This window comes from Panthera uncia, chromosome C2 (assembly GCF_023721935.1).
Source record: "Panthera uncia isolate 11264 chromosome C2, Puncia_PCG_1.0, whole genome shotgun sequence".
NCBI classification, from domain to species: domain Eukaryota; kingdom Metazoa; phylum Chordata; class Mammalia; order Carnivora; family Felidae; genus Panthera; species Panthera uncia.
Window position 1 is genome coordinate 112,489,324 of NC_064810.1, and position 25,000 is coordinate 112,514,323.

General features: G+C 38.2%; 2 protein-coding genes across 3 annotated transcripts in view; one reads left to right on the plus strand and one right to left on the minus strand.

Moving 5' to 3' along the window:
* The window catches only part of LOC125921933 (ceruloplasmin), a 69,063-nt gene extending 61,769 nt beyond the window's left edge, over positions 1-7,294 (plus strand). The window contains exons 19-20 of one of the 2 annotated variants that reach the window (XM_049629694.1): positions 2,962-3,066; positions 6,832-7,294. In XM_049629694.1, the coding sequence (XP_049485651.1) occupies positions 2,962-3,065 (104 nt within the window). In that variant the 3' untranslated portion in view covers position 3,066; positions 6,832-7,294. Of the gene's footprint in view, positions 1-2,961; positions 3,067-3,745; positions 4,505-6,831 lie in introns of those variants that run through there. The other variant, XM_049629695.1, reaches the window with a different exon arrangement.
* The window catches only part of HPS3 (HPS3 biogenesis of lysosomal organelles complex 2 subunit 1), a 38,934-nt gene that overhangs the window by 3,911 nt on the left and 10,023 nt on the right, over positions 1-25,000 (minus strand). Inside the window, exons 5-16 of the mRNA XM_049629741.1 lie at positions 23,239-23,431; positions 18,766-18,847; positions 15,681-15,835; positions 13,504-13,612; positions 11,503-11,684; positions 10,217-10,397; positions 8,590-8,823; positions 7,365-7,550; positions 6,829-7,017; positions 5,518-5,625; positions 1,752-1,958; positions 779-869 (exon numbers count right to left, since the gene is read on the minus strand). Coding sequence (XP_049485698.1) covers positions 779-869; positions 1,752-1,958; positions 5,518-5,625; positions 6,829-7,017; positions 7,365-7,550; positions 8,590-8,823; positions 10,217-10,397; positions 11,503-11,684; positions 13,504-13,612; positions 15,681-15,835; positions 18,766-18,847; positions 23,239-23,431 — 1,917 coding nt within the window. The remainder of the gene's footprint in view (positions 1-778; positions 870-1,751; positions 1,959-5,517; positions 5,626-6,828; positions 7,018-7,364; positions 7,551-8,589; positions 8,824-10,216; positions 10,398-11,502; positions 11,685-13,503; positions 13,613-15,680; positions 15,836-18,765; positions 18,848-23,238; positions 23,432-25,000) is intronic.

Consider the following 25,000-nt stretch of genomic DNA (forward strand, 5'->3'; position numbering starts at 1 on the left):
TTTCTTTCTTGATTTATTATTTACACACACACACACACACACACACACACATATATATATATATATTTTTTTTTTTTTTTTTTTTTACTTTTTTATTCTCAAGTTAGTTAACATACAGTGTAGTCTTGGTTTTAGGAGTAGAACCCAGTGTCAGTTTCTAATCTTTTATGCACACTGAAATCAATATAACCATATCCTTTGTCATCAGGCCAACAATTATCTAGTGTAATACATAAGACTAGAAAAATTGATAACCATATATCTATCAAGATTTATAAGTGACTATGAACTATGAAAATTCAAACAATAACTACCTATTCTGTAAAACACTGCATGATTTATAGATATTCAATTTTTAAATCCTTGAGAACCTTGTTATTCCTCAATACTTGCTTACAATTATAATTAATAATAATAATCTTAATTTCCTACAAGAAGTAAATTAAGTACTCAGATCATTAATAAAAAATGTAATTGTCTTAATGGATATTCAAATTTTTAAAATACTGAGATTGTGAGTTTCTGTGACTATCACAATGTTAAGTGTTTGAAAAGATTAACTTAAAAGCATCAGCTCCATAGCTGTAAGTAAATATCAAATGTGATGGGGAGCATATACATGCTGATATAAGCTCTTAAGATGATTCTGCTAAGATACTCTTCACCTCATTTGAGAATCACATGAAAAAAAAAGAACAGAGAAAGCAAGGCTTCAAGTTATAGAAATTAAAATTAAGATTCAACTAAATTTATAATTAAGCATAAAAGATCATTTTACCTTTTAATGATGACAGGTAAAGTTGACCTTTCTCTCCCCCACATTTTACTCTGTGACAAAGTTCAGGCAGCAGTTTTTTCCACCACAAAGTCTATCTTAGAAAAAAATGAATAAATGTTAAGTTTGATGCATTTTACATTCAGATGTCCAACAAAAATAAGATGGTGCAAGAAAGCACAGGGCAAAAACACATAATTTTGGTTAAGGTGACAAACTTTGTTACAACAGAAGTTATATGAGCAGCCAGTCTTCTGTTTAAACTATAACATGGGCACCTGGGTGGCTTAGTCAGTTGAGTGTCCAACTCTTGATTTCCGCTCAGGTCATGATCTCATGGTTTGGGGGTTTGAGCCCCGCATCAGACAGTGTTGACAGTGTGGAGCTTGCTTGGGATCCTGTCTCCCTCTCTCTCTTCCCCTCCCCTGTTCTTTCTCTATCTGTATCTCTCAAAATAAATAAACATTAAAAATTTTTTTAAATAAATAAACTATAACATAAATCAGGTTTGTAACTTGAAAATCTAATGATATGTATGTTGTACACGTTAGCTATTTTCGAGAAGAAACACAGACGTGTCCTGTTATCATCTCTTAGGTAATAAGAGGAAAAAAAGGGAGGGGGGGGAAGGAGGAAGGAAGGCAGGAGTACTAAAGTTTAAAACTCTTCTAATTTTGAAGGTAAAGACCACATATAGCCCAGAAAATATTTTCTGTCTTCCAAATCTTCAGGTAATAGCCTACTTCATTTCCAAACAAGAGATTTTTACTGTGATCACATACAATCACCATACAGTTTAATAGCCTCTAACAGTACTCAAAACATGTAACATATTAAACATATATGCTCCTCCGACCCACACAGACCTGTGAGGTTGGACTTATATAATTTGTCCCCATTTTGCAGATAAGGCAACGAGATTATCAAATCTGATTATCACTAATCAAGCCTCAAAGACATAAGCTGAAAAGCATACCCGATTCTCTTCTTTCAGTTCGTGATTAGCATATGGAATGATCGCCTCTGGGCATCTTTCTAACAGTGTGTCTATACACTGTTCATACTCTTTCAAACGTGTACGACACAGAACATGGACACTGAGGCCAGCAATAGTGTCTTCTGAGAGTGGCTCCAGGAATGGGATAATGGAAGCTATGTCAAATGAAGGACCACATATAAGAGACTATGAACAGAAAAATGAAATGTTATGGAATGAGGCACCCAAAAGATAAAGTACAACATACAGAATACAATTCTTTTTTAAAGAAGACCAAGCCTTATTGCCAAAAAAAAAAAAAGGAAACATAAAGAATGCAGTTTTGGAGTTCATGCATACAATATTTATAAGTCTAAATGTCCTGAAGTATTAAATAATCATGAAACCACCTCTAGTTTAAATAGAAAGTCTGTTTAATAGTAATCATATCTAAACTAACATGATTTTAGCTCCTTTGGATATACTGCAAATTAAAACTAATGGGAATGTTTGAGGAGCCTATCCTAAGGAAATAATCAACACTGTGATCAAAGATTTATGTCCAACGATGTTCATTTCAAGAATTATTATAATATTGAACAGCTAGAATCTAGGTTAAATAAGGAAAAGGAAAATTATGGTACATCCATATGATGGAATATTATATAGCCATCAAAGTTATTTCCAAAGGCTAATTAATGAGAAAATGCTCATAACAGAATGATGAGTAAAAAATGTCAATACAAAATTATATTCAGAGCATGATCAGTTTTGTAAAATCTACACAGGTACATGCACATACAGAAATGCCTTTGGAAGAGCACTGAAATTTGAAACAGAGATCAGCTTACTGGATGGAATGACAAAGCCCACTTTTTATTTTTTCACATTTTCCTCTATCTTCCAAATTTTCCAGAATACACATGCACTACGTAATAGCCAAAAATAAAATTTAACATTTAAGATAACTAAAGCAATTGTTAATAACCTAACAATTTGTGTCTATACTATTTGCCACAAGCTCATAGACATAGAGTAGGTACTATTTGAGTATTCAGAACTTTGCCAGTATTTTACTTTTTAAGCATTTAAACTATAAATACTATTTTTGATGCTACCACCAAAATAATCTCCTCTTTGCCTTTCTTCTGGATAAAGATGAGATGGTAATATCTTGATTTTCTTCTTTCTGTATCCTTTTTTACTACAGCGTCTTCTCCGACATACAAGATGATATGGAATGTGAACTATTCGTTTATAGTCATCGCGATTATGTTATTCCAAATATCTACCAAGGAATGGCTAGGCATATAAGGTTGGTCTCTTTCCTTCCTGCAAGTTTAATAATCACCTTACTCTGAATAATTTCTGGACAAAAGGATAGCAAACATGATAATCTGCCACTTGTAGGATCTCCCAACATGAAAGAAAACACAGGTTATTTCTATATTCAACTTTTGATTCATTGGGATAATGGGCAGGGAAAGAAGGAGCGAGGCAGGGGTAACCCAAACCATGGTTAAAACGAAACTAGTCAAAGCTTGATACAAAATTAATTACCCATGAACTTTTACTTAGTTTTATCAAGAAGTTTAAAAATAAGAAACACCAGACAACACATATATTACTGAATCAAAAATGCTCTAAAGGTTACTACTACTTTTTAAAATACTCTTAATGTTGTCTGCTCCTTAGCAGAATGCTCCTTGTTTTACGTATTGGGAATGGATTCCTTTCCATACCCGACACATGTACTATTTATTGCCTTCTCTGATCTAGATCCTTCACCTGCAGCGAACTCTGCAGGGCTGGAACCCACAGACTCTGTCTTCTCTCCCTACACAATCTAAGGAGTGGTGGTTGGCAAGGAAGTGGGGGAGTGGGGAGGGGACTGTGACAATTATGGCAAAAGGCAGGGCATTTACAAGTTACTGTGTGATTCCAAACAGTGGCTTTTTGACATGTAGATGATTTGTAGAGTATTTTTATTTTAGGTTTTCCACAAATATACTATTACAGTGATTGAGGACAAGAGACAGAAACTCCTATCAAATCTGTGTGTGAGGGTGGGGACGTGGGGAAGAGAGAAATCATGCAATTCTGAAAACGCTTTCCAGGTGATTCTGAACCTCCTATTCTTCTAGGTGAAAACAAATGACATCTTTTTGTTTCTGGATGGTTATTTTTTTCTTAATGACTAAGAATAACCAAGATAATCTAGAAGGAGATATAATTAGGAAAAGGATTTTTAAGAGTATAGGCTTACTACATTTCTATGCTTTAACAGCAAAGATTCCCAGAAAGAATGTATTCTTTTTAAATACTTTAAAATAAATTTTAAAAGATCACTCAATTACACTTTTTCAAGCAGTGATTATAAATATGCCTTGAAGCTTTATCAGGTGAGATTTAATAGCACTTGTTACAATTGTGATTTTAAATACGCAATTAATACATATATTCTGGGAGGGCAAGGCCCTCCCTGCCTGGCTTATCTACTGCCACAGACCACATTTATGGTACCTGCTTGAGGAATATTTGTTCAAGGAGCATATCTGAGGCTAACACTTAAGGAGCCTCTGTAACATAAGGGTACTAGAGATAGGAACCAACAAGATTTTTCTCTGGCAATTTTTTATGAATGTAAGGAACTGCATCTCTGGAGATAACACAGGCCTGTCCAGAGGCTGAGTCTAAGCAATAATGGGCTTTTGTGCTTCCATCCCTGACCCAATCCCCAACTTGACATTTTTGTTTCTATAGACAGTAACCACACTTACGCCAGTTCCCAGTATAAATAAGGGGCTGTAAACTCAAAAGCTTAAAGAGGCTGAAAGAGGTGAGGAAAATGCATGAAGTCAGCTGGGTATAAGGAAAATGGACACCAGACGCTGTATCTGGACCGGGAAGACATGGAGATGAGAATTGAGGCAGACAGGACAACACATTCACTGACCATGGAGGGGAGCCACTAGTTGGCTTCAACTCTCAGGTCTCAGAGGCAGTGAAGCCCAGGGTTACTGGCTCTGCTGAACTTTCCGAGAAAAGACTGAAACTCAGAACTCTTCATTTGAAATTTCAGTTTTTATATGTTGGCACTACATTGGGCAGACCAAACAAAGCAGACGTGGGGGTTATGTTCAGTCCTTGGGCCACTGAACTACATTAAATAAAATCACATCCACATCTAGCCCAGCTTGATCCACCAAGGCAAAGGTGGACTTTATTTCTCATTTGCAGTCAAAACACTGCCACAGTCAGAATTCCTGCAGGATGGTCTACATTTCCTGATCATACTTATCTTTTTAAAACTCCGTTTCAGCAGCCAAACTGGCCACTTTAGCCTACTTTCTGTAAGACAGATAGTAGTGGGAGGCTTAGGCTAGAAGCCAAACATATATGAATGAACGCTATACAAAAAAATGAATTCCGTCAATAAAAACACCGCTACACATTTGCTATGCTTTCCTTTCACAAACTATTTCCAAGCACACCCTGAAAATGAGGCAAGACAGTCAGGTGACCTGGTCACCTCACTCTCATTCTTTACAGGCAACAAAACCAGCCTTCAAGAGCCCTCCTCTCAGCGGGTTCAGGCAGAGGCAGGAATGTCCTCCAGCACTCCCAAGTATACCTAAGGATGGATTTTTGTCCCCCCAAAAGTATATGTTCTAGATTAACAGGCCAAACGAGGTCTCACCAAATTTAAATATGATACTATGTTGTAATCTGCATATTAATAAAAAAAAGAGGCATTTTTATTTACCTGTAATTTAGAAAGGTCTTCTGTGTAACTTTTATCCGCTAAGGAATCAGATGATATTAAGACATTAACCCATGGATAGATTAAGCCATAATGACTACAGGCATTTATCTAAAATGCAAAAGAAACCCATCATAAACAAAATAGAACAAAACAAGATTCTCTTCATCCATTCCACAAAAAGCAAGCAGTTGCTAATCTTCTGTCACGTCACAGAATTAGGTGTACAATTGCCTGGGAGTGGGAATGAAAGTCTCTTATCCTAAAAGATTTTATTCCCCTAGGAAAGCTTCAGCCTTGCTGCTTCTCACTGAATAAAACTGCACCAAAAATGAAAAAAAAAAATGCACTAAATATTTCCTTATATTTTACATTTTAAAATATTCCTAAGGAACACTTTCTAGCAAAAAAAAGCAATACTGCTTTTAAGCTAATTTTACTCAAAAAAAAAGTTAACAGTAATAGTGGAATTTTTATTTCTACTACTTTCCGTGGTAGGCAAAAGCTCTTCCGTAAGTTCTCAAGACAATTCCCATAAAGCCCCCTTGGTGACTTTTCCAATGAACCCACATTAGCGATGGCATCCATGAGAGGCAAAAAGGACAAGAGGAGGGGAGGGGCAGGAAGTGGTAAAGCAGAGTAGTTAGGGCTCCTGCAAGGCCTAAAGTATAACTCTTGTGTGCACAGCTGACAGGAAATGACTCCAGTACAGGTCTCCCTCCTACAAGCCTTCTGTAGTTCCTCTCCCATCAGGGAGGTCTGCAGATGTGTCTTTTCTCAAGTTCTGCTCTGTAACTATCCCCCCAGGGAGTATAGAAGTGTTTGGGGGGAAGTCCTCCCCTCTGCTTTATCTACTGAGGCACCACTGCAAGTGAGTAATATAGGAGCAGTAGGGGGCATTCTTTATAATATAAAATTATTTAAAATGTAAGCAATGTTAGGGGCACCTGGGTAGCTCAGTTGGTTGAGCGACTTTTGCTCAGGTCATGATCTCAAGGTTTGTGAGTTCAAGCCCTGCATTAGGCTCTGTGCTGACAGCTCAGACCCTGGAGCTTGCTTCAGTTTCTGTGTCTCCTTCTCTCTCTGCCCCTGCACCCCGCTCTCAAAAATAAAAATTAAAACAAAAAACATTAAAAAACAACAACCCTGCAAGCAATGTTACTCATGGACAAGTTTTAAGGGTATTTTTAATGCCTGCTTAAAAAAAGATATCTGGTACTATAAATTAGGTTTGATTCTAAGCCATTAAAAATAACAAGGTATACTACTATAATGTGTAATGTACAAGTTTAATTTAACATATTATTCTCTCACCAGATCCTCTGATGTTCGCAATGGTATGGTGTCAGGGGGCTGCATCTTGGATAATCTCCAGATGTATTGTGATGTGAGCTTGAAAAAGAGTTCCTGGAGAACCACATCTGGGAGACCTGCCACCAGCTGAGCTTCCCAGAGGTCTACCAAGAGCTGAGGAATCGTATCTTTATCCTTACCACAAAGCACCTTGAAAACAGTGAGATAAGCCCCCACATCCCAGATCAATATAGTATTGATAAGTTACAGCTAGTCTGAATAACACTCTATCACGTGGGCCAGGCATTTAATAATTTATCATTAGCATTAGTGCGATGGCAGAGTAGATTGAGACATTTGAACAGAAAACCGATTCTAGGTTGCATGAATGGAATTTTTCTACATACGTTCTTTTAATCTGTACTTGTATAAATTTGTTATGTGTAAGTCTGTTTTTTCAATAAACAAAGGGAACCCCAGTCTCTTATTCAGCTTCCCGTCTGCCACCAGTTTTATCAGGCTATATCCAGAGCCATTACATTTTCAGAGCGACAAACCTTAAAGAAGGAATCTGCTTCTTCAATTCCAATTTTGTTGTTCTTCTGTAAGCCCAGAACTGAAGCCACAAGCAGTCCGGGCTGAGTGTCCTTCAACTGTACTGCAAGTTCAGTTGGAATGATCTGTCCCCTTCTCTGTTGAATCAATAACCGAGGTTCCAGGATGAAGCCACATACCAACTTCATCTTCAGATAAGCAAGAGATTTAGGATCAAAATGTACACTGCATTCATCTTGAAAATATTTGCCAGTACATTCAAGGTTCATGGTTAAGCTATTAATACTTCAGTCTCAATTTTTTCTTTAACTACAAAGTTCTCACTCTAAGAAGAGCATCATTGTTAAGTACCTTTAAAGAAGTTATTAATATTTAATTCACCATCAGGATATCCTATTTTTGTAGAGAGCTGTATATTTACCTAATTTAAAAATAACATACCTTAAGTTTTTTCAAAATTATGGAAAGAAGATTCATCTTTCTAAAACTCTTCAAAGCAGAGAGGTTACCTCAACGTTGACTCACTCTCTTCATCATCACAAACAACATGTCATTTGTGCAGTGAAAAAGCACTTTTGCTCTCTTGTTTCGGAAATTAAGACACACTGTGCGCGTCTGACCACAGGCAACACAACAACAGGACAGGAGCACAGGATAGGAAGCCATATTGCCTGCTTCAAATCCTGGCTCAAGCACTCACCAGCTACGTGATCTTGGACAATTTACTCAACCTCTCTTTGTCTTAGTTCCCTCATCTGTATAATAGGTGTAATAATAACATCTAACTTAGGGCATTGTTGCAAGAATTAAATAAGATAACATATGCAATGGGCTACTACTAGACTCCCAAGGCTTATGGATAACATCCCACTTGCTGTACTAGAATACACATCACTCTGTTCTGTGTCACTGGACATACCATATCCCTCACACTAGATCAGACTGTTAGCTCGGGGCAGAGTTTGTATATTCTTTAGTACCAAGTGCTGTGCTTTGAACATAGCTGACACAATGTTGAAAGATCTTTGGGTACCCATTGCTACCATTTACTGTTCTTATTTCTTTTTTATTTGCCAGGTCCAAAGCCCAAGCATTCCCACTTTGGGTCACTTCTTTTCTAACATTAAGTCTATTTTCCTTTATGACTGAGAAAAAAATGAACTAGACAGAAGCCAGAAGAAAGTTAAACACCTCAGGACTACCAGGTCCTGTATCAGGGAACCATACCTCTGGACGGCTTTTCATTTCATTTCTGTGCCTGTCAAGATCTCCCATTTTCAGAGCCATTGCTGCTTTAGTCAACGTCACTAAGATCGACGAGAACCCAGAAGTATCCAGCTTGCTTAGATAGTTCATGGCAGTTACCGGATTAATATTCTTCATAGAAGGACTACAGAGAATATGGGGCAGTTGTTTTGGCTCAGCCATATGGAACATCTGAACCACTTTTGCTGCTAACTCCTTTGGTGAGCATGAATAAGAAATAAAAGGTCAGTTAGCCAATAGAGAACAAAAAAATCAGCAAAAAAACCCAAAACAAAACAGAAATAAAAAGCCAAGATAGAAACATTCCAAATAAGATAAAATTATAAGTATTACGTTTGGATTAAAAAAAAGACAAGGTGCATGGTGATAGTGTGGGAGACTTGAAATGACCTGAAGTGATCTCTTTGCTGAGTTATAATGAAGAAAAAGCAACGAAAATATGTACCAAGATGGGGCGCCTGGGTGGCTCAGTTGGTTAAGCATCCGGCTTCGGCCCAGGCCATGATCTCACAGTTTGTGTGTTCGAGCCCCGCGTCGGGCTCTGTGCTGACAGCTCAGAGCCTGGAGCCTGCTTCAGATTCTGTGTCTCCCTCTCTCTCTGCCCCACCCCTGCTCATGCTCTGTCTCTCTCTCTCAAAAATAAATAAACGTTAAAAAAATTTTTTTAAAAAAGGAAATATGTACCAAGTTGTGACTAGCATTTCAAATTTTAACAAGAGGTCAAAAGAAGAAAATAAATATTTGATTACATTATGCTTAAAAGTCCATTATAAAAGATTGCAGCTAAGTACAAAATATACTTAATGAAGTAACATATGATAAAATTTCATTTATCTCAAAACCTTAAAGCATTTAGTATCATTATGTCCAGCTTTGCATATCTGTATTCAATTCTTTTTAAAAATTCATGAGGGGCTAAAAATAAGCCTTAATGGGGATTGCATGGGTGGCTCAGTCGGTTAAGTGTCCAACTTTGGCTCAGGTCATGATCTCATGGTTCGTGGGTTCGAGTCCTGTGTCGGGCTCTGTGCTGACAGCTCAGAGCTTGGAGCCTGCTTCAAATTCTGTGTCTCCCTCTCTCTCGGCCCCTCCCAACTCATGCTCTGTCTCCCTCTGACTCAATAATAAATAACATTGAAAAAAAATTAAAAAATAATAATAAGCCTTAATAATGTCTTCAGGTTACTGGGCCAGGATTTCCTAAGTGAAGCTTCGGACATGTGGGAGTGTGGGGAAAGTAGGTTGTGCAAAGGGCTGCAGATGAGAAGGAGGGTGAGTCCCTGGGCCTGTGTCATTCTTCTAAAGACACTCCCCTGTCACACTGGGCAGGTCGCTCAACTACAATGCACCACATTCCCCCACCTGTGTAATGAGAAAGTAGGGGAAGGTGATTATAAGCTCTTTTCCAAGCTATAATTCTAGGATTATTAATGAAGACAAGGACACATTCGTTACCTTTTTAGAAAAAGAAGAATATAATACCAAAGAAAAATATTTGGAACTTGACTTCTGAACAGTGTAACATAAAATAAATTGCTAAAATGAAAAGTTAGGAATGTTCGATATAACTAAGTAGAAAACTATTCACTTCACTTAATTCTTCATCCAGGTTTTCATCAAGTGAATGATTAATGTAAAAGATTAATCCCCTCTCATATTTCTGCAATCCATCCTCTAGTGGCCAGTCTGCTCGGGTTAAAACTTCAGCCATAGACAAACCAGACATCTTATAGTACGGCAAGGCAAGGTGGGAATACTGGGTGTCAAGCCTAAAAGGGAAGGAAGCAAAAAAACCCTCAAATCTGTCATTTTTAAGCCTGGACGTCTAACGTACTTGATAATAAAACAGATAATGCTTTCCAGATGACATAAATTTCAAAATACTCTTCTACTGCCATTAGTTGTTGGAAGAAGTTCCTAAGGTTTATTCCACAAAATCATTCTAATTAATATAGTTTCCTTTTGCATGCTCATAAAAAAAATAGAAAAAGAATTCAGTAAGTGAATTTTAATATTTATAGTGCGGCTCTAATGGTGTTGATAGACAGAAAACATCTATTTTGTTAATTTATACTCATTCCGTGCGTCAAGTAAGCCTTTGAAATGATCATATACAAAAAATCTATAAAGATAATTCTCAAAAATAAAAACCGCTATTCATCCCAGTCCCTTCCTGAAATCATAAAAGCACTGACTACTAAGATTAAAGTCACAGACCAACCAGTATCTCTCTCTGAAGGCTAACAGGCAATAAAGTAGTAGTAACAGCTGTCTGAGGGATTTTCATGGCCATGACTGTGCCCAGAAAGCCTGAAAGAAATTTAATTCCTAAATTAAGCAGAGGGAGACTCGTGAACTCAAGATTCACTGTTCGTCTAATAAACTGTAATTCCTAGGGGTGCCAGGTGGCTCAGTGGGTTAAGTGTCCAACTCTTGATTTTGGCTCAGGTCATGAACTCATGGTTCGTGAGTTTGAGCCCTGCATCGGGCTCTGTGCCTGCTTGGGATTATCTCTCTTCCTCTCTCTCTGCCTCTCCCCCACACACGCTGTTCTCTCTCTCTCTCTCTCTCTCTCTCTCTCTCTCTCAAAATAAACTTTATTTTCTTTATTATTTTTTTAAATAAATAAACTTAAAACAATTTGTAATTCCTTGAAGGCAGGAAACAGTTATGTTCATCTTGGAACCCTAAGCTTAGCACAGTATCTGGCACAGAGTATGCTCAACAAATGCTTGTGAAATAAATGAATAAATGAATGACCTCTCTTCATGCCTTCTCCCATTCATCAGGTAAGTACCAGAGATGGAAAAACTAGTAAGTACACCCAAAGCTCAAGATGGCTTCTTTAACAAGTTTCCAAGAGGCATCACTGACCTGCTATAGCAGTCTCCAAGGTGCCCACAGCTTTCCTTAAATGCTTCCAAAAGCTCTGCTTTTTCTCCAGGTTCCAACTGACTGGCATCCATCAGGGCGGCCCTCACTAACAGATGAGCCTCACTAAGAAGGTGGATGCAGCTCTGGGTCTTTGCAGTCTTGTAGGTATTACTGTAGTCTACCTGAAACAAAAAACGGCAATGGCTGATGTTACTGCAGAAAGACACCTAAAAGTTTCCTGGTTCTTAAGAATACCTATAGATTTTGTTAGTAAAGTTAATATTTGGACACATTAAATCCCAAAAGCTAAAGAATGGTTATTTATCATTCTGATAGGGCCTAGCTGAAGTGTTCTTTTCCCTCACAATCCACGAGCCAGTTTAATACATACAGGACTGGAAATACTCCTCTGTTAAACAGTGCTAATCATTAGAGAAGGTACAAATAATATTGTAATACTAATAAAACTGTTAACTTGGCAGTGATTTGATCACAGTTTGATAAGGCCAACAAACATATGTGAAACAGTTAACTTTTTTTAAGTTCTGTGATTTAAATCTTTCTCCAGTTCAGACTGAGTATCCTTCCTTTATTGTAATTTCAGTTGGTAAATTTAGGTTCTACATCTATTTCTATAGCTCACAGTGGGCTGATTAAAATTATTGCTGGCTGATCTGAATCAATCAGTATTTTCAGACTCCAGTAAGCAAATCACCTAAATGAAGTCTAAGACTTTCAGTTAAGCAAGATTAAAAGGACAGGGCAAAGCTGATATAATTATCAGCATTAAAATGCCAGGGATAAATCAGGCAAAATCAAAATTAACATCACCAGGGAAGGGCACGGATATCATGTGCCTCCTGATGTAACACCCTGAGAAAGATACATTACCTGCCACTCATTCTGGATGTGAATGAGAATACATAGCCTGAATCTAATCAAGAAATAATAATAAAAAAACTTTAAAGGTAGAGGGTCAAAAATTTATTTTCAAAAATACCTATGCCATAAAAAAACAAAGACTATTAAATTATTCTGGCTTAAAGGAAGCTAAAGAGACATGACAACTAAACGTACTACCTGATAGACTGGACTCTGTACTGAGGAAGGGAAATGTTATGAGGTCATTACTGAGTCAAACTGACACAATTAGAATATGTATCACGTTAAATTTAATAAAGCATATGACTGTACTGTGGTGGTACAAACAAATGTCCTGATTCTTAGGAAACATACCATGAAGTATTTAGGGGCATTAGGCTATGACGCATGCACTCTACCTTCCAATGGATGGTGGGGGGTGGAGTGTGTGTGCGTGTGTGTGCGTGTGTGTGCGTGTGCGTGTGTGTGTTTAGAAAGTGCAAGAGTATAAAAAAAAGAGAGAGAGAAGCAAAGGGGTAAAATGTTGACTATGGATGAATCCGTGTGGAGAATATACAGGGTTTTATTTCTGCTATTCTTATCCTTGCAACTTCTCTGTAAGTTTGAAATTGTTTCAAAATAAAGAGTTAAAAACATTGCCCGGGATGAGTAGGCAGCTGTCACTCTTAAAAAAAGGAATAAGATACTCTCTCTGGGCTCCTACCCACAGGACAATGCTGCAGATGCTGCAGGACCCCAGGACAATCTGCTAATATTTCAAAGAAGAGTGAGACAGGGATAAATGATCTAAGGTATCTTTCAGCTCTATTTCCTGGTCCTCTGCTAGGGTTCAAAGTAAAGGTCAAAGCCTATTTATGTTTATACTGGTTAATCGATCCTCTTAGGAGGGTGGGTATGCATAAGGAAGTCTTATTTTAGTAAAGGGAATTTCTACTGCTCTTCAAATGTCAGGAGCCATGAAAGTGAGAAGGTGAAGAAAGATACACACTCTACTGTCAGACAGAACTTGAAAGCTGGTTGGCTGTGGCATTCTGAATGCGTGATAATTAGAATCTGTATCTGGTCATGGATTCCACTCTAAATTTCTACAGGTAAGAATTGGAAGTCTGAAAGGAGTACCATTTCCTTGTACAGTTGTACTGGTGAGATCGTATCCACAATATACAAATTCCACCCAGCCTCAGCTACAGGAGGTGTTTTAAACTTAACATTGGTTCCTTTCCTAGAACTGAAAGCAAAACAAAGGACAAGAATTGAAAGATAAGACACAGTATTAATAAATGGCAATTTTAAATGGTAAATATGAGATACCTGAAATAACTATGAAACCATTTTCATTTACTATTTTCTTCAGTGATTAGCTGTACAGTTGATTTTTATAAAACATTAGTTCTATATGTAGTTCACAATGCTACATAGGCCTACAGCATTTAATATTCTATAGCTCTCATGTATTGATAAGCCAATTGCTTCTAATTTACTCCACAAAAACTCTTAAATGGGCAATAAGGTTAAAGAATAGGCAAGACCCCTCAAGAGGAAGAGAGACTTGGCTATGAAAATCTACCAGTACCTCTCCTGCACATGGCCTTCATGAGTCCAGCATGCCTTGTGCCACAAATCTAAGCAGAAGCTCCAACAGAACAATAGGCCAAATACTCAGGGCTGCTAGGAAAAGGCCGGAGACACATATAACCATGGGTCTGCTTCAAACACTATCTTATCTCTTGCTTTCACCATGTGATGCATTTTCTTTAGTATACAGTCTTTTTATTTTATATTTTTAAATTTTTATTCTTTAGTATACAGTCTTTTTAAAATGTAAACCTCTGACCTAATCAACTTACCAATAAATCAGAATTAAAAAAATAATTTAAAGATGGAATATTTTAAAAATGTCAAATGTGCAAGACTACAAGTTGTTCTTCCTCTTGCCAGAAAGCTTTTAGAATCAGTCAGTCTCAGACCATTCTGTGTACACTCTAAGTGACTCATTACCCAAATCAACCTCTGATTATTCCTGTTGGTGGGACAAAGCACACATGAAAAAATTCGAAAAAGCAAAAACTTAGGTTAAAAACAAAAATTGGCATTTGGGTGGAAATACAGCTCTTCCTTGACTTACAATGAGGCTATATCTCAATAAACCCACATAGCTTGAAAATATCGTAAGTCAAATACACTTAACCTCCTGAACAGCATAGCTTAGCCTAGCCTATTTTAAACTTGCTCAGTACACTTATCTAACAGCAATCATCTAACACAAAGTCTATTTGATAATGAAGTGTTGAATATATCATGTAATTTATTGAATACTGTACTGAAAGTGAAAAACAGAATGGTCATATGGTAAGAATGGATATAAGCGTATCGGATGTTCACCCTCATGACCACATGGCTGCCTGGGAGTAACTGCTGCCACTGCCCAGCATCATGAAAGAATATCACACCACATGCTGCTAGGCAGAAAAAATCCAAAAAATCAAAATCTGAAGTACAGTTTCTCCTGAATGGGTATTGCATGCAATACCATCACAAAGTCAGAAAAATTGTAAGTCAAACTATCATAAGTCTGGGACCATCTGTACACTATCTGCTTCTCTCCCTGCAGACAAATTTCTTTCCTGATTAAATTATGCATAGGGGAAGATGCAAAAAATAACAGTAATAACCTCATCCCTACTGCTAAGTTCACAGAATAGATAACGTTGAACAGAAACATAACTAGTCTGGAATTAAACATTCTATTCCAAAGAATGTAAAAACAGGAGACCCAAGAGTCAACCAGAGATTAGTGTTATGAAAATGCAATTTAATTTTAAGGTAGATCAGCACATACCTATACATCATGAATGAGTTTTAAGGTAAGAGATATGTTATTAATTTCTTTTGAATTTAAATACCAGAAAATAATATTTGGATAAAAATGTAAACACCAAAAGGTCAAAGAAAAAAGTAATAAGAGCCTTGTAGCTTGGATTAGCATTCGAGACTCTGTCTTTTCTATTAATTATACCAGAAAGCATGTTCTTTAACTTATCTAAAATACCATAGATTTTTATTAAAACTATTTTATAATTCATTTTCTTCTAAAATTCCAAGGTCAATTATAAAGGACAGTATGGAAATCATTAGAACCTTCTTTTCTTTCTCTGGAAAAAAAAACACCATAGACAAACCGTCTAATCATTCAAAGTTTTGATTTTAAAAAAAGATAAACTAGGACACAAAATATACCAGTAACAATTCACTCCAGAAACCTTGGCAGGAATGTATGGAAGTGAGGGGATGCTTACAGGAGCCTCTTGGGTGGTTCTCTTCTCTCTGGAATGGCCTCAGGGTCTGCCTTGGTCAAAAGTATGATATGGTTTTTAAAGTGACAGATGGCTTTCAAGCCTATGAAAAGCTGTATTCTTAAAGCACAGACATCCATACTGACAGGTGGGCAAGCCTAGTAAAGAAAAAATCACAACTTTAACCAAGGAATAAAAGGTATTACATCAACTTTAATCTTCAAAAATCAGTCTGTTTATTTGATAAAATCCTGTTCCCCTCACCAACCCCTCCAAAAAAAGAGAAAAATCCAAATTCCTATTCTTATCAGAGCAGGAGATTATCCTGTGTAAAGTTATGTAACCAACTACCTATTCCATATGTACCTGTCAAAGAGCTACTCAGTATTTGCTGACTGAGTGAAGGCAGACAGCGGTGTACCTGAGCCCCTCATAGCTGTGAGAACTCCTGTGTGGCTTACCGTGTGGCTCCAGGAGTACAGCTGTGGGCTGGTAACCTGCCACCTGGAGAAATCCCCACTAACAGTGGGCTGATTTGGGGAAATGCCCAAAGGTGGCTTCTAGGAAAAATCAGACACTATAAAACGTCATTCTACAGTACAGACAGAACATAAATGGTTTCTTAGTGGATAGGTGTGTACAAGAGAAATGCTTGCATGTTCAGATGGCCCCTGACTGTTAACTCCTTAGGTGTGAACATTGCCTGGAATGGATGACAGGCTGGTGTGTCCGGTAAACTGGAGGAAATCCTGGACCAGGAGCCACAAGGCTCCTGTCACTGTAAGGGAACATTAGTTCAAGTAGAATGGATGAGATAATAAAAGAGCTGCTTCTGTGAGCTCAGAAAGTGATGCTGCCAGACCTGTGTTCTCTCTTGCATTAACACTGTTTTGATTCTGAGCTCATTTCCATTGTCCTTTTGTACAAAGTGATTCGGGAAACACCTCCATCTATTTTTTCATTCCTAAGAATAGATAAGATGGCCTTAGCTAGTGCTGAGGAGCAGGAATCTCAGAGGAAAGGGAGGTAAGATGTACACTTGGGACCAGATTCTGAGGTTGTGAAATCTTTCCCAGACACCAGAGATCCCTAAGTCTGAGTTAGCAAGAGTGTGTGCTCTTTCGGGTGGTATCTATGATCTCAGAATGGTAGTGTCGCAGGAAGTGGGGAGCCATGGGGTGCAATAGTCACTGTCCTTCCCTCTGCCACCTTCTGGCCTCAAGGGCAACATCCCCAACCAGCTAGCTGCCTGTTTCTCTTCTTTTTTATTAAAATCACTTATTTATTTATTTTGAGAAAGAGAAAGAGAAAGCAAGTCGAGAGGGGGAGGGGCAGACAGAGAAGGAAAGAGAGAATCCCAAGCAGGTTCTGTGCTGTCAGCACAGAGCCAGATGCTGGGCTCAAACTCAGGAACTGTGCGATCATGACCTGAGCCAAAATCAAGAGTCGGATGCTTAACCAACTGAGCCATCCAGGCGCCCCCGCCCATCCCTCTTCTTATCTCCCTCCTTCTCTTCCTTGTTCCTTCCCTATCGTTTTAGGAGACTCTGAGAAGACCTGGAACATGATTTAATTTCAAATGCAGATTGATCCTACCTCAATCTATTATGTACCCCTCACTCCAGCATCACCACCTATGTAAGCCTATGTCTTTCTGAAGTTCGAAAAACAGAAAACAAAAAAGCAAAGCAAGGTGTGGGGAGAAGTAGAATGGGACAAAGAATCTGTCGGCTTTCCATTTTTACTAGGGAAATAAACTTTACTTCTAAAATATGCTGTTAAAAAGGCTATGTGTGTATCTTAAACACAGGCAGAAAGGCATGGGAAAGCTGTGATTCTGGTTTCTTAAGAGGCTGAAGGGAGGTAGCATGCCTGGTCAGCAGCAGAAAGCTACAGGCAGGCCATGGCGTGAAAGAGTTACTGAGAACTCAGATCATATAAAACGCTATCACAAATCAGAATTTGGGAGACAGTGATAGGAGTAGAGAACCTCAGACACATTAAGCACTACAAAGTGCTGGCTTGTCAACATAACCATCATGAGTGAATACTTATTTTTCCAGGAAAAGGTGTTCCAGGTGCCAGACAGACATAAACTGACTTATGAAATATAAGCCATCATAATTTGGGGGTTTCCTGAAGCATGTAGCTTCATAACAAATATCCATTCAAGTACCTTATACCTCAGGTGAAAGAGAATGTGACGATATCACACAAATGATCAGTATATTTCTGACAACAGAAATTCAAGGTCAGAAAATATAGAATTTGGGGGCACCTGGGTGGCTCAGTTGGTTAAGCGTCTGACTCTTGATCTTGGCTCAGGTCATGATCTCACGGTTCATGAGATCAAGCCCCACCTCAGGCTCTGGGCTGACAGCATGGAGCCTGCTTGAGATCCTCTCCCTCCCTCTCTCTCTCTGCTCCTCCCCCACTCCTTCTCTCTCAAAATAAATCAATAAACTTGGGGGAAAAAAAACAGAAAATGTAGAATTTTATCATAAAACTGCCTACATTTATTTTGTAGTCAAGACCTTTTCAGAGACTAAGCATATGACTTCTCACTAAAAAGACCTTTTCAGAGACTAAGCATATTACTTCTCACTAAAAATGAGGTTAATGATCTAGCATATCTATTAACTCTTAGATTAAGACTACATAATTACATTATAGGCATATCTGATAACAGTGTAAGTAAGTCATTTTCATGCATTTGTGTTCTGAAACACACTGATTCCCGTACTGTTTTGTTAATAGCTATGTACGACTGCCACCAATATTTCCATTACAGAAGAATAAAATTGTAGTATACCGTAGTTGTGAAGTACTACCTCTGAAGTTACACGATACATGTTCTTTACCCAACCTTAAAAGCTATGCGCTATACCTAAATTCTGAGGAAATGTTTTCAAAGTAATCTCAAAAATTGCCATTTAAACCATGAATCACAAAATGCTTATTATTTGATGTGCAAAAGTAGCTTAAGACCTTGGATGTTCACTGACTTTGACCCAAGAGCAAATCTGCAAACATTTATATATTCCTTTTTGACCTTCAGGTTTTGCTGTGGTCATAAACCAATTCTAACCTTCAGGGTGGTATCCACGTATGGGTCTTCCTCACGAGCTGCTGCCGCACTGCACCGCACTGTGAAACACTGCAGGTTGTTGCTAAGGAAGAGGAGAGACACCACTGAGCAAAGCAGAGGCCAATAACCAACATGCCCGTACTTTGGAAGATATCACAGAGGCGAACAGAGCAACAGTGAGGGTGAGGGAAGACTCAAGTGTTCGTCAAAGTTGATTATTAATCTACTTCTTAAGAACCTCAGAATACCGTTGAGTGCTTTTAAAAATATACAACTGGTTCCCACCTCTCATCTAGAAATCATAATCTCTAAGAGCTGAATCTAAACATGTACATATCTACAAAGCTCCATGTGTGGCTCTGCTGTGCGCTCCTAGTTAAGAACCATGGATCTGGCTCAATATCTCATTTTACAGAAAAAAATCATGCCCTCAGGATCTGCCCAAGGTACAAAGAGATGACTATCAAAGCCAAAATTAGAACTCCAGTTTCCTGACTACTACCTCTATCCTACTCATCTCAGATGAAATTGAGCCTGGATTGGGCTATACAACACACTTAGATTATGCAAATACGTATCCAATGGTAGAACTGAAAATCATAGACTCTCTGAGGGAATCTTTGGAATTAATCACTCCAGGAGGTTGTTTTAAAGATGAAGGCATGGAAGGTTCATGAATGGTCCAAGACATCTCTGAAGGACAGAGCCAAATTAGATCCCAGTTCTCCCTACTCCTCACACTCCTCTAGCTCTTTCCACAAGACCAGGCTGCTTCTGCACAGTAAAACGACCCAGGGACCCCACAGTCAGCACATAATAGATGCCTGGTGACTGGTGAGTAAGTCAACCCTCCAATACTGACATTAAAAACCGTTAAGAGTTCACTTAGAAACTGCTACAAAACCCCTATTTTATAGTCTTTTTAAAAATTTTATTTATTTTTGAGAGAGAGACAGACAGACAGAGCATGAGTGGGGAAGGGGCAGAGAGAGAGGGAGATACAGAATCCAAAGCAGGCTTCAGGCTCTGAGCTGTCAGCACAGAGCCCGAAAAGGGGCTCAAACTCATGAACCACGAGATCATAACCTGAGCTGAAGTTGGATGCTTAACCAACTGAGCCACCCAGGCGCCCTGCTACAAAACCCATCTTGTAGTGGGTTCACAGAAATAATTTTTAGAAACAAATTAAAAAGTAGGAGAATTAAAAATGAACTGTGTTGAAATAAAAAAATAAAGCACTAAAGCAAACCTAGCATTGATCTTATAATAGAAGAAATACTTCTTCAATATGGAAGGCATTTCTGACATTTTCACAGTTGGGAGACTGTACATCAATCAGGGCACTCTCCCTCTGTTTTGGTGGGGTTGGGGGGGGCTTCCACTACAGCCTCAGGCCACTGCCATCTCTATTTCCACAAAGTTCTAGGACATGAACTCTGGAGTCATGACAATAGCTGGAACAGTAGCACCACCACTTAGAAATCAGGAATAGGGAGTTAGCACCAGGAAGTAAAATGAATTAGGACTTTGAGACAGTGAGAAGCAAACAAGCACCTGTGGTAGGGCCAGAATGACAGGTGAGAGTAGCTACGACCATAAAGATAAATGGCTGTTAGGGTCCAGAAATTAAAAAGGCTGGTCCTCTGACTCACCTCCACCTACAGTAATCCCACTGTTGGCTATTGCTGGAATACTAAGCAGCAGTAGAAGAGAAGAATGAAGTGAACTGAAGAGTGTTGGCACGGAAAGACATCCAGGGTATGCTCCTAAGTGAAGCAGCAAGGTGCTGCATGGTGGACATCATATGATCCACTTCCATAAAAAACAAATCATAGTACTAAACATACTGTTTTTTTTTTTTAAAGTTGGATGAATATACACCAGTTGTTGACATAGTTGACTTTGAGAAGTAGGATGGGGGGGGAGGGGCTTTCCCATTTATATAAGGATGACATTTTACATGATTTTATTGTTTTTAGTTTCTTTTTTTTTTAATTTTTTTTAATGTTTATTTATTTGTGAGAGAGAGAGAGAGAGACAGAGCATGAGTTGGGAAGAAGCAGAAGGGAGAGGGAAATACAGAATCTGCAGCAAACTCCATGCTCTGAGCTGTCAGCACAGAGCCTGACATCAGGCTCGAACTCACCAATGGCAAGTTCATAGCCTGAGCCAAAGTTGGATGCTTAACCGACTGAGCTACCAGGCACCCCATGTTCTTAGGTTCTTTTAAAAAAAATTTTCTATTGCTTTTTTTTTTAAATATACCAGTCTTCAAGAAACTTTTCAAGACAAACTTATGGGTCAAGATATTTCTAAAATACATACCTATTGGATAAAGCAGTATGTAAAAATGAGTTCAACAATATAGGATTTTAAAAATAGGTGTGGGGATCCTATTTAGGGGCACCTAATGTGAATTTAGGGGCATCTGGGTGGCTCAATTTGGTTAAGTATGACTTTACATCTACGTAATCAGATAAAGATGATAGTGTTTTTGTATCAATATTTTGGGACAGAAATTAATATTTTATTTCTTCTTTCTCCCTCTAGTTTTTCTTTAGTTTCTAAGATGGTATTGTTTCCTAGGTTCTTTTGCATCCTTGAAGATCCTTCTATTCCTTCTCTCACTTTCTAAGCATGACCTTCACCAGAGTTTAGTTTTCCAACTACTTTTCTCTTCTACACACTCTTGGGGGTCATGCTCACTGCTTTGATAATCAGCTCTTTTTTGATGGTAATAAAACATACATTTTCCTCTCTTTTCTAATCTTCGGTCCTGTGTCCAAAAGCCTACTTAACATTTCCCCTTAATATTCCCTAAGTGCCTCCAACTCAAATGCCTGAATTAAGCTTCTTTTTTGCCCCACCTTACACCAGCCGCCATTCTTTCATAAAAGCAGACTCCGCCGGGGTTTTCCATGGCTCTCCATTCCCACCATCCCATCAGACACCAAGTCTTGTCATTCTCTCACCAAGGCCTCTCCCATCCATTCTTCCTTGTCCTCTCACTGCTACTGCCCTGCCCAAATACAGCCCCTCATTATCCTGCCTGAACCATTTCAATAGCTGATTCATCTATGTTCAATGCATCCCCCATAACAGCCACCACTAATTTTCCTAAAACAATGCTCTTACTATATCACTTTCTTGATCAAAACCCTAAAAAATTTCCTTAATTTTCAAACCCCTGAGCTCTCTCTCAAGCATTATTTGTAATACTTCTCTGCATTTCAGCTTCTTCACTGTTCACAGTTAAAGGACATCACTATGCACAACACGTTGGAAATGAAGACTAGCTACCTCCAGGATGTTCACTTAGGAAACACACAACAGCATTTCTCCTTACACCAGACAACGGGAGGAGAAGGCAGCAACCACAATACGGGTGAGTAGCAGAATCTCCAGGTGAGTTCTATGCTGTCAGAATATACTTCCTGTGGCTACTGATACTACCACTCAGTTGAAAAAATAATTAAAAATCACTGTCCTATGCAATTAATTAGTGGATGCTCCCGCAAAACTAGACGTAGCCTTTGTTTATAGTCTTCCTACTATCTATAATGCCTTTCTCTTCTAATCTACATCTGTCAAATTCCAACTAGCTTCTCTCACTTCAAACACAAAAAACTTCCGGTATGACTCAGCCAGAAGTAATTTCCCTCCTTCCAGTACCTACACCACTTTCACAAAGGCTTAAAATATTTTTCACAAATCCCCTAGTATTTGTGCCCCATGTATGTGTCTCTGGCCTTCTCTTATGCTATTGCTTTAGAAAGCAAATGCTGTACCTTATTCACAGTTGTTTGGCCAGAGGGCCCAATGCAGTGGCTTGCACATAATCTAAGCTCAAAAAACAGGAAATAGAACCAAAAGCACCAGTTACTGCTGAAATTAAAAGAAATGAGACAAAAATCCTGCTCAGGAACCCAGGTTACATGCCATCATATTAGGGTAAGGCAACTCAAAAGGCATCTGCCACCAATTAGCCAAATGTCCTTGTCCATCCCAACCTCTGGATTATTTCCTCATTTGTACTAATCAGAGGGTAGAATCAGGTAGCCTTTCTAGCTCCTTCACAGTCCTAAGCCATTATGAGATAACTCAACTCATACAGAAAGAATATGACAGCAGAGAAAAAAAATTAGGAAATCTAAAAAGAAATCTAGAGATGTCCTGACTGGCTCCACTGACTTTTCATCGAAATTCTCTATGAAAATATTTCCTCAGAAAGAACTGTATACTTCCTTACAAAGACCCCTAGCCAATCTAAGAAAATAAAACAAAGGCAAAACCAGAATCTAAATATTTGGCATTGAAAATGTAGATATGGGCCATCAAAAGACAGAGACACATCATTAATTTATAGTACTATATATAATTTCACACAATTCCCATTTAAAGATTTAGGAAGCATGTCAGGAATTTACAGAAGAGTAAGTGACTTGAAGGCTAGCAAGTAACACTGTAACATACCTTGTAATGACATGCAAAAATTGTGGTGTGAGCACTGCCTGCTGAGACTTCTCAGGATACTGGTAAACTGACATTAATTCAACAGATTTGACAACCATGTAGAGATAGCCCACATGAGGTAATGAGAAAAAACAAAAGAGACTCAGCAATTCTTTTTCCTGAGACAATTTTTTTCTATCAGAAGTAGGAGAACCTGCATGAAAAAAATGGGGGAGAAAAACCACAAAACCAGTAAATAAAGGGAATCAATATCTTCACTTTTCTAAGTAAAAAAGTCTATCAGTGGATAACCAAAGAGTTGTTTAGGGAATGCCAGTAAGAAATGAAGAGGGAGTGATAGAATTAAAATATCACCATTTTGCAACCCCTAATAAATCCACAGATCTAGGTAATAGTCATCAGTGCTATTAACATCACAAAAAGAGTCAATCAGATACCAGGTACCTTCCAACAGAAGTCAGCATGACTTGTGCTACCCAATCATCATCTTCATAAACATCACCATCATCATCATCTAATCAAGACTAGGTCTAGACCAGCATTGTCAAAAGAAATATAACATGAGCCACATATGTAATTTAAAGTTTTCTAGTAATCACATTTTAAAAAGTAAAAATAAACAGGCAAAATTTTAATAATATATTGTATTCACCCATCATATCCATATTACCATTTCAATGAGTAGTCAACAAAAAAATCAATGAGATATTATATATGTATATATATATATAATACATATATATATATATGTATATATATATATATATTTCTGTACTAAGTCTTCAAGATATGGCATGAATTTTACACCTAACACTATATCTCAATTTAGAATAGTCACATTTCAGTGCCCAACAGCAGCAGGTGGCTAACGGCTACCATACTGAACAGTATAGTTTTATATCTAACTACCAAATCACAAGGAAATATAGGAGATACAGGAACATGTTAAATGACACTGTGGGGAGTCAATCAGCAAAATTCAGATTATGGGAAATTCTGTGGTATTAATCCAACTTCTTGCTAAATCGACTGCAAAGAAAAGAGAGGAAAAGGGAGAAGTTGACCCTCTAGCAAGGCTATGGGCCCTGTCTGGTCTCCAGCTTTGTCTAACAACCCCCTCTCCTTTGCTCTCCTCCCTTGCTTCTCTCAGTTCCTCAAATATAAGATTTTCCCTCTACCACAACACCTTTGTTGCTTCCTCTGCACCAACCCTATCCCCAAATCAGCCTTGATTCATTCTTCAGATCCTCTTTCTCAGGAAGCCTTCCCTGACCCCTAGATGAGATTAATATCTTTATTATAGGCTCTCAAGGCAGGGTTCTTTTCCCACAGAGCATTCATTTCAGTGTGTAACTGTATACTCCTTTTTGTGATTATTCAGTTAACATCTGCTTCCCCCCACACCCAAGACAATAAGCTCCACCAGTGCAAGTACTTTGCCTAGTACTGTTCATTACTGTTCCCTAGTACTCAGCCCAATACCCAACACAATAGGTAATCAATACATGTTTACTAAAAGAAAGAAAAAACTAAAGGAAGGTTATGAACACGTTTAATCAGAATAATATTTATATCGTTCGTTCTCTAGGCAAGATCTAAAGATGCTAAGCAGGCCAGAACTAAGCACAAAACCCAATGGCAATTCTCAGTCTTGGCTGCCCATTAGGTTCCAGGGAGCTTTTAAAAACTACTGATGCCCAGGTGTCATAGTTGACCAATTAAGTCAGAATCTCCAGCATGTGGAGCCTGGGCATCAGTATTC